At 36.9% G+C, this 24,672-nt stretch overlaps 1 protein-coding gene across 3 annotated transcripts in view; it reads left to right on the top strand.

Moving 5' to 3' along the window:
- Positions 1-24,672, top strand: part of LOC106876202 (nucleoside diphosphate kinase 6, mitochondrial) — a 45,623-nt gene that overhangs the window by 2,848 nt on the left and 18,103 nt on the right. For 2 of the 3 annotated variants that reach the window (XM_089357241.1, XM_014924659.3), the window contains 3 exons: positions 18,234-18,336; positions 19,549-19,588; positions 22,607-22,690. In XM_089357241.1, the coding sequence (XP_089213367.1) occupies positions 18,234-18,336; positions 19,549-19,588; positions 22,607-22,690 (227 nt within the window). Of the gene's footprint in view, positions 1-16,034; positions 16,218-18,233; positions 18,337-19,548; positions 19,589-22,606; positions 22,691-24,672 lie in introns of all 3 variants that reach the window. The other variant, XM_052970469.2, reaches the window with a different exon arrangement.

The following is a 24,672-nucleotide window of genomic DNA, read 5'->3' as shown; positions in this document are numbered from 1 at the left end:
CTGGAACATTAAAAAGAAGTAGTTGATGCAGTTATGATCAGAATATGCCCTGCATTTTGTGCCTATCTCCACTCCATGGTTTAATGTAAAGCATATTATGAAAGTTCCAATCCAGCTAAAGCTTAATATTTTGAATTGTATTTACATGAAGGATATATCAGAAGATTAGTTATGTTGTTGATATATTTTATTTGTGGAGCGAGATCGTTGCCAGTGCCCCTGGACTGGCTCTTGTGCGGGTGGCACATAAAAGACACCATTTCGAGCGTGGCTGTTTTTGTGCAGGTGACACGTAAAAGCACCCACTACACTCTCTGAGTGGTTGGCGTTAGGAAGGGCATCCAGCTGTAGAAACTCTGCCATTTTAGATTGGAGCCTGGTGTAGCCATCCGGTTGCACCAGTCCTCAGTCAAATCGTCCAACCCATGCTAGCATGGAAAGCGGACGTTAAACGATGATGATGATGAAGGATTTTTTTTTCTTTTCTTATCAAGTGTATTTATCTTCAATGTAAAGCAAAAAGTGAAGGGTTAAATTTATTAAAGTTAAATATTCCATTTTGATTTTTTTTATCTCCACTGTTATCTGCACAAATGCTTTGATATTGTTTATTATCTTTACACCACATTGCTACAGTTAATAGAAAACATAATGAATTTAAGTGGAAGTTATACATAGACATACAAACTATTTAGGAACAGTTTTATGAAATAGTGGTACATCTGTGGCTTGTGTAGTAAGGACCTTTGCTTTGCAATCACATGGTTCCAGGTTCAGCCCCACTGCATGGCACTTTGGGCAAATGTCTTCTACTTTAGCCCCCACACAGCCTTCTAAGTGGATTTGGGTGACAGAAACTGAAAGTCCGAAGGCGGCGAGCTGGCAGAAACGTTAGCATGCCGGGCAATATGCTTAGCAGTATTTCGTCTGTCTTTACGTTCTGAGTTCAAATTCCGCCGAGGTCGACTTTGCCTTTCATCCTTTCGGGGTCGATAAATTAAGTACCAGTTACGCACTGGGGTCGATGTAATCGACTTAATCCCTTTGTCTGTCCTTGTTTGTCCCCTCTGTGTTTAGCCCCTTGTGGGCAGTAAAGAAATAAGAAACTGAAAGTCCATTGTGTATATATATCATCATCATCGTTTATATATAAATATATATATATATATATATATACATATATATATCATCATCATCATCATCATCGTTTAACGTCCGCTTTCCATGCTAGCATGGGTTGGACGATTTGACTGAGGACTGGTGAAACCGGATGGCAACACCAGGCTCCAATCTAATTTGGCAGAGTTTCTACAGCTGGATGCCCTTCCTAACGCCAACCACTCAGAGAGTGTAGTGGGTGCTTTTACGTGTCACCTGCATGAAAACGGCCACGCTCGAAATGATGTCTTTTATGTGCCATCCGCACAAGAGCCAGTCCAGGGGCACTGGCAACAATCTCGCTCGAAAACCCTACAAGGCCAGTCAGGCGATACTGGCAACGGTCACGCTCAAGATGGTACATCTTATGTGCCACCCGCACAAGAGCCAGTCCAGGGGCCCTGGCAACGATCTCACTTGGCTTGCCGGGTCTTCTCACGCACAGCACATTTCCTATATATATATATATATATATGACACAAGGTATAAATAATGGTCATATATTTTTCCTTTATTGGAGTAAATTTGGTTTACAGTTGTTTTCAGTATTTATAGGTCCACTACCGATAAGTTTACTCAACTAGTCTATTGATCAGTTGAGAAAAGTCGAACAACCTGAAAAATTAATGCTACTTTTGTCAGAGCCATTTCTGGTTATGCTTATCAGTAATGAACCTGTAATAATTACTGGAAACAGCTGTAAGCTAAATTTACTCCAATGAAGGAAGAATATGTAGTGATCATTATTTATTTATATATCTCTGTTTAAAATCCAGTATAACTGGAGCAGAATCATGGATTTGCAATATAGAATGGTGATGAACTATAACCTCGGACCCTGCCACAAGAATACTTAGATTTCTTTACTAATCTAAACAATATTGTTAGTCTGGTGTACTAACAGAGAGCTTAAGAAGTATTTTGCCCAGATTGATAATCCCTCACAAATAACTATACATGTATATGTATATAGCTGTTTGTTGACAACTTCTTCCACATTGTAAAAGTAATACCCAATATTTCTGGTGTTTTAATGGTGATGCTGTGTTTGAAATATCACTTTTTTGTCTATATCGTACAATACACATTCAACACTTCTAAAAAAAAAATTAATGTAAGTTTATATACACCCATGGTTGTTTATATATATATATGTATGTATATATGCATATATATAATTTTGAAGCTAAATAGGTATCATTACCATTATTACTGTGTAATGTGATGAATATTTCAGAAATAGATGTTTTAGTGTTAAGTCTGGCTGACAAGCTTATGTGTATTTTTCATACTGAAAGTAAAATCAATTGATCCCGGAATCTATGCATTCCTTACTTCTGTAGTTCATACAAGGTGAGCCTATTTCTGTTATGTTTATTGCATTCACCGTGTGTATTTTAATAGTAGTTTGTGGTTTTAGAGTGATAGCTCTATCTATAGCAAGTGGTATTTTAATATCCTACTGAATTTTTATTTATATTTTAACTATAAAGGTGTAAACTTCCTAGCCACTTTATTATTATTATTATTATTATTATTAATGGTAATGTTACCTATTTAACTTTAAACTGTCCTGTCTCACATTATGTATGCTCTGAATGTCATGGGGGCATACAAATGTAAGAACGCACACGGTGTAATGTGATGAATATTTCAGAAATAGATGTTGTAGTGTTAAGTCTGACTGATGAGCTTAAGTATGTTTTTCATAGAGAAGGCAAAATCAATTGATCCTGGAATATACGCATTCCTTACTTTTGTAGTTCATACAAGGTAAGCCTATTTCTGTCATTTTTATTGCATTCACTGTGTGTATTTAATGGTGAAATTTTCTGACTGTCTTTCTGGAAACTTACAAAAGGTATTTTTGATTTTGGTGTTAAATGCAATCTGAGGTTCTTCCTTCCGTAAAGCGCTTATAGAATCTGATATGATCATTTTGTTTACTGTATCAAGATTGTTTCAAAATCTTTGTGTTGTTTTAAAGTGCCTGGAAACTATTTCAACTTTCTAAATTTAATATTACATATCTCATTCCATTATGAAGAATTAAAAGAAGTTTGCAAAAAGGAATTTAAACTGGAGCAACTATCAAAAAAAATTATATATAAAAATATATGTAAATACTTATATATGGCCACAGCTCATGAGCTGAAACTAGATAAAATGAAAAATGAAATATATATGATCTGATGCTGATGTGTTTGTGTGTGTGTGATTTCTCAGGTGAAGGAACAACAAGCTGGTGAATTAGTTTAACACTTAGGAAGAATGGAAAAATCTTCGATGCTTCGGGCTTATGCTCATTGACAGCAAGGGACAGACAGACATAAATAGATAGATAAATAGGTAGATATGACAGGTTTCCATACAGTTTCCATCAACCAAATTCACTCTCAAGACATTAGTTGGTCAGGAGCTCTAGTAGAAGACACTCGCCTAAGATGCTGTGCCATGCGACTGAATCCAAAACCACATGGTTGCAAAGTCAGTTTCTTAACCACACAACCAAGCCTGCACTGTAAATAAATTTAGGATGCTAAACGTAAACATCGCCATAAACTCATAAGCCAAAGAAGTCAGTTGCAGCAAAGGTTAATAAAATGATAATCAGGTAAATTTTGAGGGAAATTTGGCTACTGTTTCAGAGATAAATTGGAAGTACATAAGAACCTAGATGGACTGAATCTGTGCTGAGAACCTATATTTAAATTTAAGATTCATAGGTAAACAACATCTTAAATTACTGTTTTGGTATTTGTATCAAAAATGTTTTGTTTTTTTACATAGGTTTTTAGAGATCTTGTCAGAAAACACTTTCAGATTTTATCACAAGTAAAATTGTGCCTGCAAGTGAACTTTTCCTAACCTTCATGTAGAGGTTCACTCATTAGCTTGTCCTGATTATTGCATTGATAATGACAATGGTGCATTCTTAAATACAAAATTGTTGAGATTTTTTTTGTACAAGTTGCAGGCATGACTGTTGTAGTTAAGTAGCTCACTTTGCAACCATGTAGTTTTGGGTTCAGTCCCACTGCAAGGTACTTTGGGTAAGTGTTTTCTATAACTCTGGGCTGTGAGTGAATTTGGTAGACAGAAACTGTGTGTGTGTGTGTCTTTTTGTCTGTGCCCCTCACAACCAGCCTGCTAGAAATAGTAGCCAAATCTCCTTCATATCACTCCTTGTCATTGTAAATAAAGGAAGAGCATATTGGACAGTATTGATGGTCACAAGTGGAATACCTTTAACCATAGATCTGCTATATGAGAGCCAACTTTGGAATAAACAACAACAACAATGTCCGTAGATTGGATAAACACACACACACACCATCTTCATCATCATTTAATATCTATGTTCCATGCTGGTATGGGTCGGACAACTTGATAGGATCTGACTGGTCCAATGACTACATTGTGCTCTAAATGTCTGCTTTGGCATGATTTCTACAGCTGGATGCCCTTCCTATTATCTTAACACCAACCACTCTACAGATAATATATCTGATTTTGTTTAAAAATTCCAAATCCGTACATATTCTCTGATGAAGGAAATATGGATTACTGAAGTCCAAAAAGTTTTACCTACATTTTTCTTGGCACATTCCTGGAAATGGTCGTAAGATTCTTTCTATTTATTAGATTCATTTAAGGACTCCCTTTTGAATTATTGTGAACTGTTATTTCATCAGCTTGGACTTCTTAATTTATCTGTATGTATTTATGCAATTACTTATCCAACTTTGATTTGGGCACGGAATTACACTATTATATGTATATATATGGTTTTGTATGTTATATGTTTGCATGCTTATAATGGCTTATATACACCCTCTGTGTTTAGATATGTGTAAGCTTTGATGAGGAGTATTATTGACTTTGGAACTTGTCTCTTTCAAATTAATACATTAATCTAATCGCTCAATAAATTAAGCCCTACACTGTTGTTTCTTGAAAAGAGTTCACTTCTATAATTTTTCATTACCTATATATAGCTCTCCTGCGTGAACTTTCTGTCCGGCAGTCGCCATGATACAACAACATTCAAATTTTTTTTCTCTGTGTTTTTCTCCTTGTTCTTCTCCGTATTCTTTCAAAACGTTAAAAACTTTCTCTGTTCCAGAGCGTTAAACTAACACATCCTTTTGTTGTTTACACCACCTGTCCTCGTCTGTTGTTGTTTTTTTCATAAATTCTCCCATATATATATATATATAGATAGATAGATAGATAAACAAATACATAGATAAACAAATGGAATTAAATACTACATACGTTAACAAAATTTAATTAAACACAAAAACACACACACACACACACACACACACACACACATGAACAAATAAATAAATAAAAACAAATACAAACGAACACGTATTAACAGAGTATATAGGTGATACAGACACTCCCCATACACACATGCACTTACAAAAGACACAGACACATTGAAAGACACGCAAGCGTAGACACATACAATAGGAATACAAAATACAAAATGGCTGATATTTAGCAAGGTGAGACACACATAAGAAGGAAGGAAACAAAGGACCACTGATGAGGTCACAGAAGTGTGACGAAAGAACTCTGGCCGAAATAAGATTAAGATTAATGTAATATAAAGCTGAAGCAAATTAACACCAAATATACAGTGCGTGTGTTTTTATTGGCTAAACTGGCAATATGACCATCCCCAAGTACAACAATATATATATATATATATATATATATATATATATATATATATATACACACACATAACTGTGAATGCAGACTTGTACACATATAAGGCACATATTACATCAACCAGTCACTAAAACAGCTGTAAAGAACTAGGCTCTATGAGATTAGTGAGATTGACTTCAACTATGTCAAGTAGACAACTGCAGGGTAAATATGCAGATACAATGTTAATAGCTTAGCACTAGGCTGTAGGTAATGAAAAGAGGAGAGATGAATGAGTCGAGAGTATGTGATAGGAGGTAAGTTATGAGACATTTCGGCACAGTTGTTTTGCCTCCACCTGTTGATGTCATTGATTTAATACTGACTTATTTGATATCAGACATTTTAATGTTTTTCTTGTTCTCTCCCTCCTTCTCTTTCTCTCTGTTTGTGTGTGCCGGCATATTTCTCTTTATTTGTATGAGAGGGAAAGTGTTTTTGTCAAGCATGTTGAATTGTAATGTGTGTGTGTTTTTGCTTAAAAAGTTGCCTCTAAAGCAGGCTGAATGTACAGTCAGCCATACCAAACCATCATTGTCCAAACAGCTGCACTCAGTCATTTTACTCCAGTGGAGGTGGCATGAGACCAGCCTACTTTGAGGAGTAGAAGCCACCTTAGTTGTTGGGTAAAATCTCAAAGAAGTGACAATACATCTATGTGCTAGAGGTTAGAATATGCACCACCACAGGTGATCATGAGACAATTCTATTGGCTGTGGAAAGAATTTAATTAATTTCTCTTATTTTAATCATCACCATCACCATCATCATTTTAACATCCACTTTTCCATGCTTGTATGGGTTGGATGGAGTTTATTGGGACAATTTTTTTCTAGGGCTGGATGCTCTTCCTCTTGCCAAACAAGGTAATATTTTCCCATAGCCAGACATGCTCTCACAGGAATGTGGAACTGAATGACACTGCTTGTATTACAGTGACAACCATTTTACAACTATCACACAAGGTCAAGACAAGGTGACAAACATACGCACACACATGCACAGTGATGGTGCCATGTAAAAATCATTAGTTCTGGTGCCACATAAAAGCTGCTCAGTACACTCTGTAAAATGGTTGGCATTAGGAAGGGCATCCAAACATAGAAAGTATGCCAAAACAGACAATGGAACCTGATATGGCTTCCGGCCTTGCCAGCTCCTGTCAAACTGTCCAACCCATGCCAGTGTGGATGTTAAGTGATGAAGAATGAAGAAAACAATGGGCTTCTTTCAATTTCTGTCTACCAAATCTACTCACAAGGTGCCACACAATGGGACTAAACTTGGAACCATGTGGTTGGTAAGCAAACTTCTTACCACACAACTATACCTGCACCATAATTATTTTCTGTTTTAACCTTTGGCCATTTGAAGATATTGAGTAATTTCTTTTATTTTAACAGAAATTTTGAGTTTAACCTTGTTGGATTGTAAGTGATTATGAAATGACATCTAGTGAGAAAACTTTCTGGCTCTTCATGGTTGATAGTTAAACAGTGGAATTGAGTATTAATTTTTCCACCTTAAAAAAAAAAAAATTAGCTAAAATTTCACTGATCAGTGCCAAGCACTGGTGAGATTCAGCAATTCAGAAGTTGGCTGCGACTAAATTTGTTTCTGTTAGCTAATCTCTAAGCACATCTAACCAAGAAAAAAATTGAATAATTTACTTCATGAAAAAAAAAAAAAAGGTATAATAAAATATCTTTGTATTTTACATCATAAATATTTATTTGAATAATTTCCAAATTTATGAAGTAAAATATGATATTTCATTTATTTAGTTTTTATAAAGTAAATTATTTAATTTTTCCATGGTTAGAGATTAAATAACAGAAAATACGATTCTTCACAGCCAAATTCTGAACTGCTGAATCTCACCAGCAAGTTGTTTGCTTGGCACTGATCAACAGAATTTTGGATAATTTTTTCGTTTTCTTTTTTAGGTGTGAAAATGAATACTCACCTATACTATTTAACTAGCAACCATAAAGAAGTAAGAAACTTGCTTTGCACCATGTATTTCCAGGTTCAACCTCACTGTGTGGCACCTTGGGCAAGTGTTTTCTACTATAGCCCTCGGATGACCAATGCCCTGTGAGTGAATTTTACAGATGGAAACTATGTGAAAGCGTGTCATATATGTGTGTGTGTGTGTGTACAGTATCTCACAGAAGCATGTACACCCCTAAAATATTTCAGTAAAATTGCCATTACTCTGATAACATTGAAGGAAATCAAATGAAATTTATACTGAATAAAATATATTATACACGCAAACATTATACAAATTTGGAACACAAAATAAACATTTTCAAAGTTATGAATATTAATTTTCAAACATTACAAAAATATGTACACCCTAAAGGAAATTTGCTACATTCAATATTTTATCCACTTTTTTTACTAAATTCAGATATTGCTGATAATTTCAATTCTAATAAATTATTTCTCCTGGCATTTTTGCACTGGTCATTGTTATTGCATCTGCAGGAATTCTCATTTGTATACCTTGGGGAAAATCTTCATTGTGATTAAAATATTGTTCAACAAATAAAACATTTATACAATCGAATCTTGCTCTTCGTCTTGACTATTTACCTTCATGAAGAGTTACGGCAATCCTTTTTAAAATATAATAATAATAATAATAATAATAATGGCACTCTTCTTTTAATTTTGACTCTATGTCTTCAGGAGGAGTTACCTCAATCCTTTCTATATTAACCAAAATGAAGTAGATTGACAAATTTATTTTTTGAACCAATTGAAGACACGCGAGATGTCGAAATATTGTTCACAAGATAGCAAATGGCACTCTTCTTTTAATTTTAATAATAATAATAATAATAACAACAACAACATTGAAAATACCTTAGGAATGAGAACCCAAGTTTGAAATTTCCCCAAGACACCTGAAGAAGGCTGGAGGGTATATCAGCCGAAACGTTGTGTTAACAACAAACAAGATGAGGACAAATATCCGTCGAATGTAAATGATGTAAATAATGTAAAAAAAAAGTTTGCTAAAAGGAATACAAGTCAGAACAACTACCAAATTAAATTATCCATAAATATATAAACATATATATACATATGATATGATGATGATAAAGATGATGTATATATAAAGATATATATATGATAAGAGATAGACAGGCAATTATATGGCATCAAATCATTTATAAAGACGTTAGATAAGCATCATATATATATGTATGGATGGACAGACAGACAGAAAGACTGCATTTGAAGGAGCTCTCTGCTGGTGCTACTGGGTTTTTCATTCTGTCGAGTGCACTTTTCTTTAGTGGCAAGTTCCTGTTTTTCTTCCCCTTGCTTCATCTCCTTTTGCAGTATTTGTCTCCAGCGTGGGTGATCATTTGTAACCAGCAGAGGACTCCTTCAAATGCAGTCCAGTCCTTGTATGCATGATAGCCACTCCCATATGAGCCTCTACAGCCACACTAGATGCTGTACCACCATCAGCAACTGACATAATTTCTTCAGGCTCAGATCCATGGCTTCTCAAGACCGAGATGCATATTCCTACTACTATTTATATCCAAAATGTTTTTTTTTAATTTTTTACATTGGTTTTTAGACACCTTGTCAGAAGACACTTTCAAATTTTAACACAGGTGAAATTTCACCTGCAAGGGAGGTTTTGAAACATGTCCATAGCTGTCGCTTTACCTGCAAACAAATTTCAGATTTTCTCTTGAAATATGCAAATTAATTTCTATGAGTAGCATTAATAATTACTGTTAGTTTTCCTTTTCTTTTACATTTTTCAAATTTCAATAGATTGAGAATTTTTTCTCTCTTTTAGCAAAGCAAAATTGTAAGTTAGCCACTTAAAAGTTATCTCAGTCAGGGATATCATCGAACTACACAACCACAGTGACAACAATCACCACCATCACAAATCACCACCGCCATCATTGTTGTCTTCCTCTATTTGATTGACAAATAAAGATGGATTGATTCTTCAGTCTCATTTCTAGCTTAGAACAGGAAAACATGAACCCCCACTCCAATCTCTACACAATAGTTCTCTCTCTCTCTTTTCAACATGTAAACAAAAATATTGGGTGCCTTTGATCATGTACAGAAGTCCACTATTTTAGATGTAGTTGCATATAAGGGTTATATTAACAGCTCCTCGTGCATTTTTCTATCATTTAAGCCTAAGAAAAGTATACTATTATTTTAAAATCTCAAACTATGGAATGAAATATACATGATTAGCTCAGCTCCTCACAGTTCAAACTATTTATGCCAAAGTGTAGCTGAGGAGGTGTCCTCTTTAAAACTATTAACAGTTTGCAATTTAGTTGGGAACTGAATTAGTGGTGAAGCTTGGAAGCTGCTGCAATTGACGAAATGGTGGACTTAAGAATATATTTAACCACGTTAGTGGTTGAATGATAATGTATATATATATGTGTTAGTGTGAATCTGTTGTAAGAAAAAATAAGAACTTATTTAACTGCTTACAGTAATATGATACACAGATATGGCTAACAAGCCTGATTTGCAATTATTAGCCTCTGTTCAGTCTCATGGCATGACACCTTGAGCAAGTGTCCTCTACTGTAACCTTGTGTCAGTCAAAGTTTTGCAAGTGAAATTTGGTACAGGAATGTACAGAAGCCAGTCTGTTGAGTGTTTGTGTGCATACATGTGTGTGTGTGTGTGTATAATACACACTTCGTATCTGGATTCTTAAATCTAAAAGTTATACATTAAACATGAGAACTAAATGTTTTCAATTTTGTTTTGTTTCCAAGTGCCTGGTGATATGTGGATGGCATAAATTATTTTTTGTTCAGTCTAACTGACATGTAATGTAGAGCTTTAATCACTATGGAGATGTTACATTTTTCTATGATAGTGATTATACATTAAACATTCATTATATTTCATAAGCATGCCCACATCAGAGATCATATCACTCAAGCTTGTTTACTATTTACCAACACATCAAAATGTTTTGGAACTAAAATGTCAAACTGTAAAAAGAAACTGCAAAAGGACAAAAGTACTTAGTTTCTGTTTATATACTGCTGTGCATCTCAGTTTGTGTATACAAACCACTGCAAGAACATGTACTTCTTAAAATTTTATTTGTGTTTCAATAACTTATTATAATAGATACTAACACCTTATCTATCCATTTCACTGCCAACAATATATCTACCCCACCACCAGAAAAAAAAAACGTATTTGTAGTGGTGTATTGTATTACCCATGAAGAATCTGGTTGAGCCCCTCCCCTCCGGCTCACCTTGTACACAGCACACATCCACTCTACATTTATTCTGTTCTTGCATTTCTACAATTTCACTAGACCTACCTTTCATTGTACCAGCATTGATGGGTCATTTGCTTGATGTCTGTTTCCTATACATGAAAGGAAAAGAGTTTGTGCAACTGTTTGATGTCATGAAAGGTTTTTACCCATGGCTAGATGTTTCCACTTGATTACTACACACTATTAACATGATAGTGTTTGTCCTGCATTTCCAATTAGGGTTTTTTCATTGAATTGACAGTCATATTTACAGGGTTTTTCCCAGTAAGATGCCTTTTCATCATCATCATCATCATCGTTTAACGTCCGCTTTCCATGCTAGCATGGGTTGGACAATTTGACTGAGGACTGGTGAACCAGATGGCTACACCAGGCTCTAATCTGGCAGAGTTTCTACAGCTGGATGCCCTTCCTAATGCCAACCACTCCAAGAGTGTAGTGGGTGCTTTTACGTGCCACTGGCACAAAGGCCAGTCAGGTGGTACTGGCAACGGCCAAACTCAAAATGGTGTATTTTACGTGCCACCTGCATAGGAGCCAGTCCAGGGGCACTGGCAACAATCTCGCTTGAATGTCTTTACATGTGCCACCGGCACAAGTGCCAGGAAGGTGACGCTCACAAATCACATAACAGCATGGATTCAATATATCATATCAACTACATTAGAAAGATTGTCTAGCAGGAGTAAAGTACTCCTTTCACACTATGTTTGTTATTCAGAGTTGCTATTCTCCAAGTTAGTTTGCCTTCGCTGAGGCTTGTAGTGTCCACATCCCCCCATGCAGAATTTTCAGGCATTCTACTTTCCCTGAGTCAAGTTACCTTCATTAAGGCTCATTTCTCTCCATAATGCTGCCATGGGTGTAGTGGCATTAAGGAAAGAGACAGCTTGTTGTAAGCAGGTGGTTTATTTGGTGTGCAAGAATTCTAGAAGTGAAAAAGGGACTAGCTGACAGAAGACATTAGACACGGAAGAAGAGATTTGCTCTCCCAGACAAGTTGGCTTCCCTGTGTCTTATGGAGTTCTTGACTCCCTTGTGCAAATTTTTCAGAATTTCTGCTCTTATAGTCAATGGTTGTCTTCATTATGTCTCCTGTCTTTCCATAATGTTGCTAGGGATGCTAACAGACTGGTGGTAATGAAGGAAGCAAGAGGTTATGGTAAGCTTGTAGTTTTGTTTACAGTGTATGAGTTCTGAAAAATGAAAGGCAGTGGGGGTGAGCTGACATTATACTAGCAGGTTGCATCCTGGAAGAGATAAGAAGAATGGGAGCTCCTTACAGTTGACTGGTGGAAATTGTGGTAAATGAAGTAATGGGTTGAGGGCAGGTTGTTGGAAGGCATGAATTTCTAAAAGTGGAAGGGGAGAAGAACTTAACCAGTAGAATGGTGAGATGCAGTAACTGATGAAGTAATAACGGTGGCTGGCTGTATTGGGCATGATAGGGAGTGGGAGGAGAGAGCATGGTAACCTGCTGTTCTGACAATTTATAAAGGTTTGTTTACCAAACTGGATTTCATTCTAGAATGTTATTACTTCTAAAATAAATAAATATTAATGATATTTAGCTAATCTTAACTTATAAACACATATGTCCTACTACAAACACTACAAATATAATACATATGTAATATGTCTATCTGACATAAAAAGGCATGCAGTCTATTACCATCTTGTTTTTAAGAGTATCTTGTGGTATTCTTATTAGCATTTTTGCTTGAATTACTTCAAGGTAGAACGTTATAATTTAGATTAAGTTTAATCTGATTAGCATTTATTTTCAGAAAAGAATTTTTTTGTCTTTTTTCATATAACAATGAATTTTTTGAGTTTTTTTTGGGGGGGGAACAGATTGTTGTGAAAAGTTGTAGATTGATTAACTATGTTATTTCTTTCCACCCCCACTCCCCACAAAGTTAGATCAATATACACACTGGAAATAACATTAGTAATGCTCCCATAAGTAATGCAGTTTTTTCAATTGCATGAGCTAAAAGTTGGAGGGGAATGGGATAACTACTTGCATCAACTTGCTATAAAAGTATGTAGTAATTTTACCTTGTCTTTATTCTTAGTGCAAGTCTTGAAGAGTGCAGTTTGATTTTAACAGTTATTTTTTCAAAGCTATAATAGAAGTGACAAAGCATGTTCAGCATATTTTGCTTTATGAGTTCAATAAAGGCAACAATGCAATGGAAAGTGCAAGGAATATTAATGCAGTATATGGATATCAGACAATAAGCGTAAGGCAGCATCAATGGTGGTTCCAGAAATTCCGAGCCAGAAACTACAGCCTAGAAGATGAGCCTCGTCTTGGGAGATCTGTAGATCTTGATAAGGAAGTTCTGTATACCCTAGTGAAACAAGATCCCATCGTAACTGTTGAGGAAGTACTAGAGAAGCTTGGATTTGGTCATTCAAACATTCATCAACACCTGTGTGCCATCGGAAAAGTCAGCAAATTGGGTCAATGGGTTCCTCATAAACTTTTTGAGTCTAATCATGTGCAGAGAGTGAATGTGTGCTCTTCTTTACTGTCACGTCTCACAAATGAACCTTTTTTGAACCGAATAGTGACTGGTAATGAGAAATGGGTTTTCTATAAAAACGTCAAGTGCCAAAGACAGTAGGTAGGGAAAGGAGAAACACTGGCACCCCAGGCTAAAAGAGATCTTCATTCACATAAGATGTTACCTGTTTGGTGGGGTATGAAAGGTTTATTCCACTTTGAACTTTTAAACCCAAACCAAATGATAACAAAGGAGATCTACTGTAAGCAGCTTGAGCAGCTTAAGTCAGTGCTAGAAGAAAAACAACCATCTTTGGTTTTAAGACAAAAGGTGTTCTTCCATCAGGATAATGCTCGACCACATCAAGTGAGGATGACAGTCCAAAGGCTGGAGCAGTTTGAATGGAAAACAATGCCCCACCCACCATATTCGTCGGATATTGCCCCATTTGATTATCATTTATTCTGCAGTCTTCAAAATCATTTGGTTAGAAAAAATATTAATTCTGTAGACGAGGTCAGAACAGTACTGGAGTAGTATTTTTTGTCACAGACAAGTGAATTTTGGAAGAGGAGCCTTGCAAGTCTATCTTAATTTTGAAAAGTAAAAAAAGTATAAAAAACCTGCATTATTTATAGGATGACCCAATATATATAAATGTAGGACAGTACTAGCTGTAATACTTTATCTGAGAGAAATTTCTCTTAAAAGATTTCTTGTTAAAAGCATGGAACTCATTGAGAATGACATCAGCAGGCTGTCAAACACTTGTGTTTCCACTTGATTTAGTCTCCTCAGTGACAAGTATTCTTGGTCATTCTGAGATAAGTTGGGGCTTTCATTCCAATACAGAAATCAACAAATGAAACATTTACTGATTAGTGAGGAAGCCAACCAGGATTGTGTTAAATCAATACATGGAATTAAAACAGCATTAGATTATAATAATGATGTGTGTAACCTGATATGTATACAAATGTAGAACAGGGCTAACTGTAATATTGTCTCAGAAAACTTCTTTTAAAAACACTAAGCTCTTTCAGAATGATGTCAGTAGATTGTCAAACACAAGTGTTTCAGCTTGGTTTGGCCTTTTCAGTAACAAACACCCCTGGGTCTTTTGAGCTAAGTTGGAGCTTAGAATTCAGCAAACAAGACATTTGCTAATTTGTGTGGATGTTGACTAGACTTGAGTTAATTTAATATACACCCTTGAAACAACATTAGATTAAAATTACTCTGATACAGCAGACCTATGATCAAAGAAATTTTCAGCTTTGACCATCATCATCATCATTTAACGTCCGCCTACCATGCTAGCAGGATATAGTTATATCTATGACTATTCAATATGATGGCTTTAGTAATGAGTATTAATGGTTATAGTTGTTGTCCACCCTCAGTCCAACAAAACCACAATCAAAGATGCAACTGTCTGTCAGTGTATACTATAGTGATGTATGAAGATATATAATAAAAGTAATACATAAACAATATAAAGCCAGTTTTACACAAATTGTATTCTCTCTCACTTTAAATAGAGAGTGGAATATTTAGAATCACCACAAAGTCCAGTCCTTGTTGCAGTGTGGTAGCTTGTGTGCTTCTGTGACCCTGAGAGCTATACCAGCAGGGTGTAAGCTCCTGATAGGGTCTCCCAGGCCAGATAGGTCAATGGATAGAGACCAGACTAATATGAACCATCTCTTCCCAAAGGTAAAAATGAGTTTGTATGGGACCAACACCCCTACCTAGAAAAATAGAAGCATTGATGATAATTCAAAGCCAACAAGACCTGAGAGAGGAAGGCCTTCCTTCCAAAAAACATACATATCAATCCTACAAGAGGTGGGGGAAGAGATGCCCTAAAAATAGCTGGAGGAAGGATATTGAGACAGAGTTGAAAAAGTAGGGATCTCACTGGAAAAAAGCAGAAAAGATGGTCTAGACTTGAGAGTGGAGAAATATCATCCAAGACTTATACTCCATAGGGAGCAAACAGCTTAACTAAAGTAAGGAATATTTTAGAAATACACACCAATATTGACAGTTAAATATTTTTCATAATGAATTAAAAATAGAAACCCAACATAGTACTGTGTGTACTTGCAAGTCTCAATATGTGTGTATACACATGTATGAGAACATTTCTATTTTGATAAAACTATAAATTATTTTGTTGTGTCTGTATACATATCAGGTTACACACATAAAGAATCTTGCAAACCAAATCCAAAAACGAAATATTAATTATTTATATACATTACATATATACTTGCTTGTGTAATTAAAACTGAGCCCTACACTCTGGTCTTTAATAGGGCTGGTAAGGATAAATCATCATCACCATCATGATTTAATGTCCACTTTTCCATGCTTGTATGGGTCAGATGGATTTCTACAGTTGGATGCTCTTCTTGTCAACCTCACATGTTCCCAATAAGTTAATGTACAACCAGCTAAAATAAGAACAGAGGCAAAAGTCTTTCTGTTTATATTTGCAGGTAAGATGTTCTGAATCTAAGTTAACTTAGACAGCTAGCCCTGCAAAAATAATGAAATTTTATGTAGCTGTTTGACTAAAACCAGAGGAATTATTAAGATGTGAAGTGCTCCGTTTGACAAAGCAATTTGCTGACTCATGTGCCTAGAGATTAAATATGGTGTGAAAAGCAGAAGTTTCTGGTTAATAGACCTGCATCAGTAGGTGTTGGTGTGTCTTTTAGGTATTCAAATAGATGTTAATACTAATTGGTGCAGACAGTTGAGAATAGCAAATGATTGATTTGGTCCCTCTCTGTCAGCAGCATTGGTATAAGAGATGTACAAAAATCAAAAAAAATTCTGAAATCATAAAAGGTGTTCAGTTCAGAGAGGGATGAAGTGAAGCAGATGCCTTCATTGCAAGTCAAAAAACTACCTTTTAAACGTGTCCAGCCACAAACAACTGTTAATAGTTAGAGGAATCTGAAAGGTAGTTGAGGTAATAAATGAATTATAGAGAAGTGTTTAAGATGTTCATTGAACCAAAGTAACTGGAAATCTTTGGTGTTAAAATCTGGAAAAGAGAGTAAATGATGCAGTTATTGGTTTCTACCTTTGTGTAGGCATAGTGTTCCAGAGCAAAGTTGGAATACAGAGTATATAGTCTTGAGAAAAAAGATCAGTAAGGCAGAAGATGTGAGATTAGTATTTTAAGAAAGAACGGCTATGTGGATTATGTATTAGTAGGCATTGCTGGGTAGGATCTAGGTTGAACTGTGGACAATTATGTTGAAGAGGTAAAATTGTCCTGCAGATTTATGTTTTCTTGCTTAGTTTTATTCAGATGGACCTAGATACTTAATTTTTCAATGCTTCAACTATTGGAAATCATCATCACCATTTCACACCTGCTTTCCATGCTAGCATGGGTTGGGCATTTTGACAGGATCCAATAAGACGGAAAATTATGTTAACTTGTAACTTGCTAAATTGAAGAGCCTCCTTGAATGAGAGGAAGAATAGGAGAAAGAGAGAGAGTAAATACTTTAAAAGCAAGGTATTGAGAGATTAAAGTATAATGAGGGGAGCAGAAATAGGTTATTCTTTGTGGAGGAGATTCAAGGCTACTTTGTATTTTACAGGGTGGATGGGGAAGCTGGAGTGAAGCTCAAAAGAAGTAAATATAGTGATGATGAGGTGTTAGAACATATTCTCATGTTCACATGTCCAAGAGATGTATAGAGGAGAGTGAGGATGCAGAAGTGTCAGGGAGGGCAGTGGGTGAAGTTAGAAGAGTGAAGAAGGAGTGAAGTGGGTATAGACATGGGGTGAAAGAGGTCAGATACATATGTTAGATGAATGTTGTAAACAGGGTTGGGAAAGAATTTTTAGATATGTTACAGCAATAAATAGACATTTTATCAAATGCACAATTTATCTCTCATCTGTTTAACTATAGGAAAGCAAAGCTAAGTAGCAGCTGTTTTAAACCTCCCAGGGTTGAGTGTGTCTGTGTGTGTATATATATATATATATATATACATCTTATCGGCTTGAGTTCAATGTAATAGATATTCCCCATTGTAGTTAGTCTGGAATTGAAACTGCAAATAGTTGTTGTTTTGCTCTATGATATAACCAGGGGCATATATTCTGGGTGTGCTAGGTGTGTGAAAATGGCAAATTCATTATAAATATTAACCTCACTCATTAATTTAATCACAAATCTTAATGGAAAATTTTTGTTATACCCCTACTTAAAATTTGGTGGTAGTGCGCCCAGTACAACAACCACCATATGCCACTGGATATAACCCAGTGTTTGAAATAAGGCATGAAGTTTCATCCATGTTTCTTCCCTGTGATTATATTACTGGTATTTTATCACAATAGAAAAACTTGGTCTTTCATTCAGCTATGGTGATAAACTAACAACTAGAAATGAGAAATTTGGTCCCATGACTATCTAAAACTTTTTTGTAAATTCATATTGGTTGACAGATTATTTTTTTCTAAAATGAATGTTGAAATTGCAGGAAATTCGAAGAATTATGCTTGAGAATGAATTTTGGCTTGTCCGTACTAAAATGGTGAAATTAAGCAGAGAACAAGCTGAACAATTTTATAGTGTGCATCAAGGTCAGTAGTAAAGTATATTATTAATTTACTTTCATTCTATAATGAAAATTTACTTCTCAAGTTTTAAGTTAGTATTAAAAGAATTGTATGTGCATGGGTGCATGCGTGTGTGTGTGTTAAAATATTCCTTTCTGAAACTTCTGGGAGGCATCAAGTTAGATGCTGTCTTGATGTGTATGTATGTGAGTGTGTATGTGTGTGTGTGTATATATATATATATATATATATATATATATATACTCTTTTACTCTTTTACTTGTTTCAGTCTTTTGACTGTGGCCATGCTGGAGCACCGCCTTTAGTCGAGCAAATCGACCCCAGGACTTATTCTTTAGAAGCCTAGTACTTATTCTATCGATCTTTTTTGCCGAACCGCTAACTTACGGGGACATAAACACACCAGCATCGGTTGTCAAGCGATGTTGGAGGGACAAACACATACACACATACATATATATATATACATATATACGACGGGCTTCTTTCAGTTTCCGTCTACCAAATCCACTCACAAGGCTTTGGTCGGCCCGAGGCTATAGTAGAAGACACTTGCCCAAGATGCCACGCAGTGGGACTGAACCCTGGACCATGTGGTTGGTAAGCAAGCCACTTACCACACAGCCACTCCTACGCCTATATATATATTAAGAAGAAGGAGGTAATCAGAATTTTGGATAATCATTTATTAGTGCTTTCATCCCATTTGTTTCTGAGATATGATTTTTTACAGAAAATTTATGCCTTTTTATATAAATCTGGAAGAGAATGTTCTCAAAAGTATATATATGTAACGGTTGAGATACTTTTGATCAATGTCAATGCATGAAACTCTCAGCCCTTGAGTACTCAATAACTTCTGCTGAGTATTAATAAAAGAATATACTTATACTTGTGTTTTGAGTGCCATTTTCCAGTTTACATCACCAAATCTATATATTCTAGGTATATAAAAGTATATTTACCTTATTTGATAGCATATAAGATGCACTTACTTTTTCTACAAAAAATGTCTGAAAAACTCCTATTTGTGAAGTTGGGCATATACTACATGTTTTAATGCATAGAAAGTTTTTTCCCTTGAATATGCACTGCTGAAATTGGGATGCATCTAAAATGCCTGTATATCTTTTATGCCATCAAATATGGTATATCATTTATTTATTTGAGAAGCTTTCCATTTCCATCCTATTTACTTTAGGTTTTTCATTTCAGAAAAATTCTTCTATAACCGATTGGTGACCTTCATGTGCAGGTGAGTAACACCAACTTTTGTTATACTACCATATTGTGTTTCAGTCAACTCTATAGTTGTTTATCACTGAATGGTTGCTTTTGGGGTTTTTTTTTTAAATCCCATATTTTTATAATTCAGTTATCCTTGTCTGATACAAAGGCACTAAAAAACCTTAATTTCTTTCTCACCACCAAACCACACCACTACCAAGCTATCACCATCTCTATACCTGTCAGGTCATCCAACCACGACCTTATTAAAACTCCCTATATTATATCTACATTCTGTGCAACAACTTTCTGGACCCTATGTTATTTCAAGTCAACTAACTGGTTAAGGCCCCACCAGTTCTATGTTAATTATCCCTTGCAGCACATGTTCTTCATTCCTGACCTGTCAGAAACAACTCGGTGGATGAGTGAAACAAACCTCTCAGGCATGTCCCTATATATCTTGCACACAACTAAAACTCAAACTGGACTTTTACCAGCACTGTAACTCTTGCATCATCATCATCATCCATACCACAAAGGTTGCCTCCATACATTGCACAATCTGCAAGCTCTCTCATCCCTTAAATTGCAGCTGATCTTTTCTGTCCCTTGCCAAAAGGATTGCTGTGAATTTTCCACATTCTTCTTTTATTTCACTTCTTCTCAACCATGATTCTATAAGCAGTACTTCACAGAGATAGTCTTTACATTCTATGCCCATTTAGATACTTTGCCACACTACACACACACTAACTATCCACTAAAACTATCTCTTTCAACTATACAAGGCCCGTGCCTGTGCCCGTGACATGTGTAAGGATTTTCGAGCGAGATCGTTGCCAGTGCCGCTGGACTGGCTCTTGTGCGGGTGGCACATAAAATACACCATTTTGAGCGTGGCCGTTGCCAGTACCGCCTGACTGGCCTTCGTGCGGGTGACACAAAAAAGCACCCATTACACTCTCTGAGTGGTTGGCGTTAGGAAGGGCATCCAGCTGTAGAAACTCTGCCAAATCAGATTGGAGCCCGGTGTAGCCATCTGGTTCACCAGTCCTCAGTCAAATCGTCCAACCCATGCTAGCATGGAAAGCGGACGTTAAACGATGATGATGATGATGATGATGAAGGCACACATACATGCTGAATTGCAAAGTACCTCTGGTCACTTCCAACCAAGAAGGTGATAAACCCTCACAATCTCTATGCTATTATCCTGGGATAATAAGCATATCACTTTCTTGATTATATCCTGATTTTTAGAAACACTACAATTGACCTAATCTCCAAAACCGCACTTCTTCTGGCTCTTCCAACGTCTCAAAAGTTATAGAGACAGCCATTAGCAACAAGCTTCTCTATCACCTTCAATCTCTCATCCTCTTTAGTATCTAACAATAAGGTTTTTATAAAACCAGATCTACTGATGGCCTTTGTTACAGCAATTTTATTTTGTCCTTTCCCATTTAACCCTTAGGTAGAAAGGTTAACTGTATGAAAGGCAATCTTCCTGTTGCTAGCAATTTCACATACTTACTCCTATAGTGTACAAATGTTTGAAGTTTGCAAAAACTTGCCTTTCCATTACTTTAGGAAAAATGATTATAAAGTAAATACTGCAAAATCGTTAAGAAGTTTGTATTGCAACCACATGGTTCTAGGTTCAATCCCACTGAACAGTACCTTGGTAAAAATATCTTCTACCATAGCTTTGGGTTGGACAATACCTTATAGTTCTTTAGTTTGCTTTAGCCATCATTGTTAAAACCATGCTGGAGTAAACAGAAACTGTGTAGAGACCTGTTGTATATATTCATTAATGTGTTTTAGTATTACAGTTAGTCATGCTGGAGCATCATCTTTATGTATGTATGTGCACATTTTTCACTAATATATATTGGTGAAAGCTGTCAACATTAGTGAGAAAACCAGTATACTTGTGCTTTCAAACTGAAGTACACTGTTGTATTGTCACCATGCTGGTAACATGTAAAATGCACCCAGTACACTGTGCCTAGCGCAGCTCTCTGGCTTACCATCACCAATCAAACCACCTAACCCATGCCAGCATGGAAAATGGACATTAAATGATGATGATGATGACAATGCTAACAACATCAATCCCTAACTGTTCTACCCAAAAATACACAGGAAATTCCACGTCACTCTCATTGTTGTAAATGCAGTGGACCAATGATTGACCCATTGAAGACCTGAAACAATCGACACTGTTATTCACGAAGTCTGACATGAAATAAATAGAAAATAAATATAAGCATACAGGCACAGGGATAGCTATGTGGTAAGGAGTTTGCTTCCCACCACATGGTTCTGAGTCCAGTGGGACTGAACCCAGAACCATGTGGTTGGTAAGCAAGTTTCTTACCACACAGCTACTCCTAAGTATCAAGCTTAAAAAAAAAGAACATAGACTGGGATTGATTTGTTTGACTAAAATTCCTTAAGGCAGTGCCCCAGCATGGCCACAATCAAATGACCGAAACAAGTAAAAGCTAAAAGATACAGCAGGAAATATATAACTTATAAATATTTGTGGGAAAGAGTATTTAACAAAATCTAAATACCATGTTTCAAATCCTGATAAGGTCAATTTTACCTTTCATCCTTTTGATGTCGATATAATAAAGTACCATTCAAGTACCGGGTCACTTTAATCAACTAACCCCCTCCCCTCAAATTTCTTGTATTATGCCTTTGTTGAAAACAATTATTACTTCCAAGGGTATTTGATAGCGGAATCTGTAAAGTTACTGATAAAATATCTTACATTGTCATCGTCGTTATCATCATCATTGTTATCATCTTCATCACCACCACCACTACCATCATCATTGGCATCATCATCATTGGCATCATCATCATTGGCATCATCATCAACCACAGCAGCAGTGCCTATGTTCTTTTTCCAGTCATGAATCTAAAAAATTTTCTTACAATTATTACTTCATGTATACCTGTAAATTTTGATTTTGGTTATAGTATTCCATCTTAAAGAATAAACATTTTCTTCTTTCTTTTCCTTCAGTGGCCCAATTGGTGTTCATGTTCTTGCTCGTGATGATGCAATTAATACCTGGAGGAAACTCCTTGGTCCCACCAAGGTACTCAGGTATGTTCTATATCCTGTTACTTAGCAAAATATACTCCTGAATTTCTTATCGTATATCATCATCATCATCATTTAACGTTCGCTTTCCATGCTGGCATGGGTTGGATAATTTGACTGGGGACTGGCGAACCAGATGGCTGCACCAAGCTCCAATCTGATCTGGCAGAGTTTCTAAAGCTGGATGCCCTTCCTAACGCCAACCACTCCGAGAGTGTAGTGGGTGCTTTTACGTGCCACCGGTACGAGGGCCAGTCAGGCGGTACTGGGAACGGCCACGCTCAAATGGTGTTTTTTATGTGCCACCTGTACAGGAGCCAGTCCAGCGGCACCCTAATATTTATCTAGATGCATTGGAACACTTCATACAAGCACACCGAAACTTGAGCTCACTCAAAGTAGTTGATAGCTTTTGTTACCTAGAGGCATCAAGCTGTTAGATCAGGTTATGAAAGTTACGGAGAGGGTCATAGCCCAACTAATTAGGGAGCGAATCAATTTAGATGAGATGCAGTTTGGGTTCGTGCCAGGTAAAAGCACCACTGATGCCATATTTCTAGTGAGACAGCTGCAGGAGAAATATCTAGCCAAGGATAAACCTCTGTACCTGGCCTTCGTTGACATGGAGAAAGCCTTTGACAGGGTCCCCTGATCCCTTATCTGGTGGTCAATGAGGAAACTTGGGATAGAAGAATGGTTAGTGAGAGCTGTGCGAGCCATGTACAGAGATGCTGTCAGTAAGGTGAGGGTTGGAAATGAGTACAGTAATGAATTCCGGGTAGAGGTAGGGGTCCACCAAGGTTCCGTCCTCAGCCCCCTCCTATTTATCATAGTCCTCCAGGCGATCACAGAAGAATTCAAGACAGGTTGCCCCTGGGAGCTCCTCTATGCTGATGACCTTGCACTAATTGCGGAGTCACTATCAGAACTAGAGGAGAAGTTTCAGGTGTGGAAGCAAGGACTAGAATCGAAGGGCCTTAGAGTCAACCTAGCAAAAACCAAAATCCTAATAAGTAGGAAGATAGATAAAACACAAACCCCTTCAGGTAGATGGCCCTGCTCAGTATGCAGAAAAGGAGTAGGTAGTAACTCTATAAGATGTACCCGGTGCAAGCTATGGACACATAAGAGGTGCAGCAATATCAAAGGCAGATTAACTACGAAGTTAGTTTTTGTATGTGCCAGATGTTCAGGTGCAATAAACACTGTAAACAAACAGGAAACAACTTCTATCTCATTCCAGGGAGAAAAACTAGAGGTAATCGATAGCTTCCGCTATCTGGGTGACCAAGTTAGTAGTGGGGGTGGGTGCGCTGAAAGTGTAGCTGCTAGAATAAGAATAGCCTGGGCCAAGTTTAGAGAGCTCTTACCTCTGCTGGCGACAAAGGGACTCTCACTCAGAGTAAAAGGCAGACTGTATGACGCATGTGTACGAACAGCCATGCTACATGGCAGTGAAATATGGGCTGTGACTGCTGAGGACATGCGTAAGCTCGTAAGGAATGAAGCCAGTATGCTCCGCTGGATATGTAATGTAAATGTGCATACCCGTCAGAGTGTAAGTATCTTGAGAGAAAAGCTGAACATAAGAAGCATCAGTAGTGGTGTGCAAGAGAGACGATTGCGCTGGTTTGGACATGTGGTGAGAATGAATGAGGATAGTTGTGTGAAAAAGTGCCACTCCCTAACAGTTGAGGGAACCCATGGATGAGGTAGGCCCAGGAAGACCTGGGCTGAGGTGGTGAGGCAAGACCTTCAAACATTGGGCCTCACCGAGGCGATGACTACTGACCGAGACCTTTGGAAATGTGCTGTGCGTGAGAAGACCCGGCAAGCCAAGTGAGATCGTTGCCAGGGCCCCTGGACTGGCTCTTGTGCGGGTGGCACATAAGATGTACCATCTTGAGCATGACCGTTGCCAGTACCGCCTGACTGGCCTTGTAGGGTTTTCGAGCGAGTTCGTTGCCAGTGCCCCTGGACTGGCT

Source organism: Octopus bimaculoides, chromosome 9, assembly GCF_046866305.1.
Source record: "Octopus bimaculoides isolate indiv1 chromosome 9, ASM4686630v1, whole genome shotgun sequence".
NCBI lineage: Eukaryota > Metazoa > Mollusca > Cephalopoda > Octopoda > Octopodidae > Octopus > Octopus bimaculoides.
The sequence above is the reverse complement of the archived record's forward strand: the minus strand, read 5'-3'. Positions and strand labels throughout refer to the sequence as shown.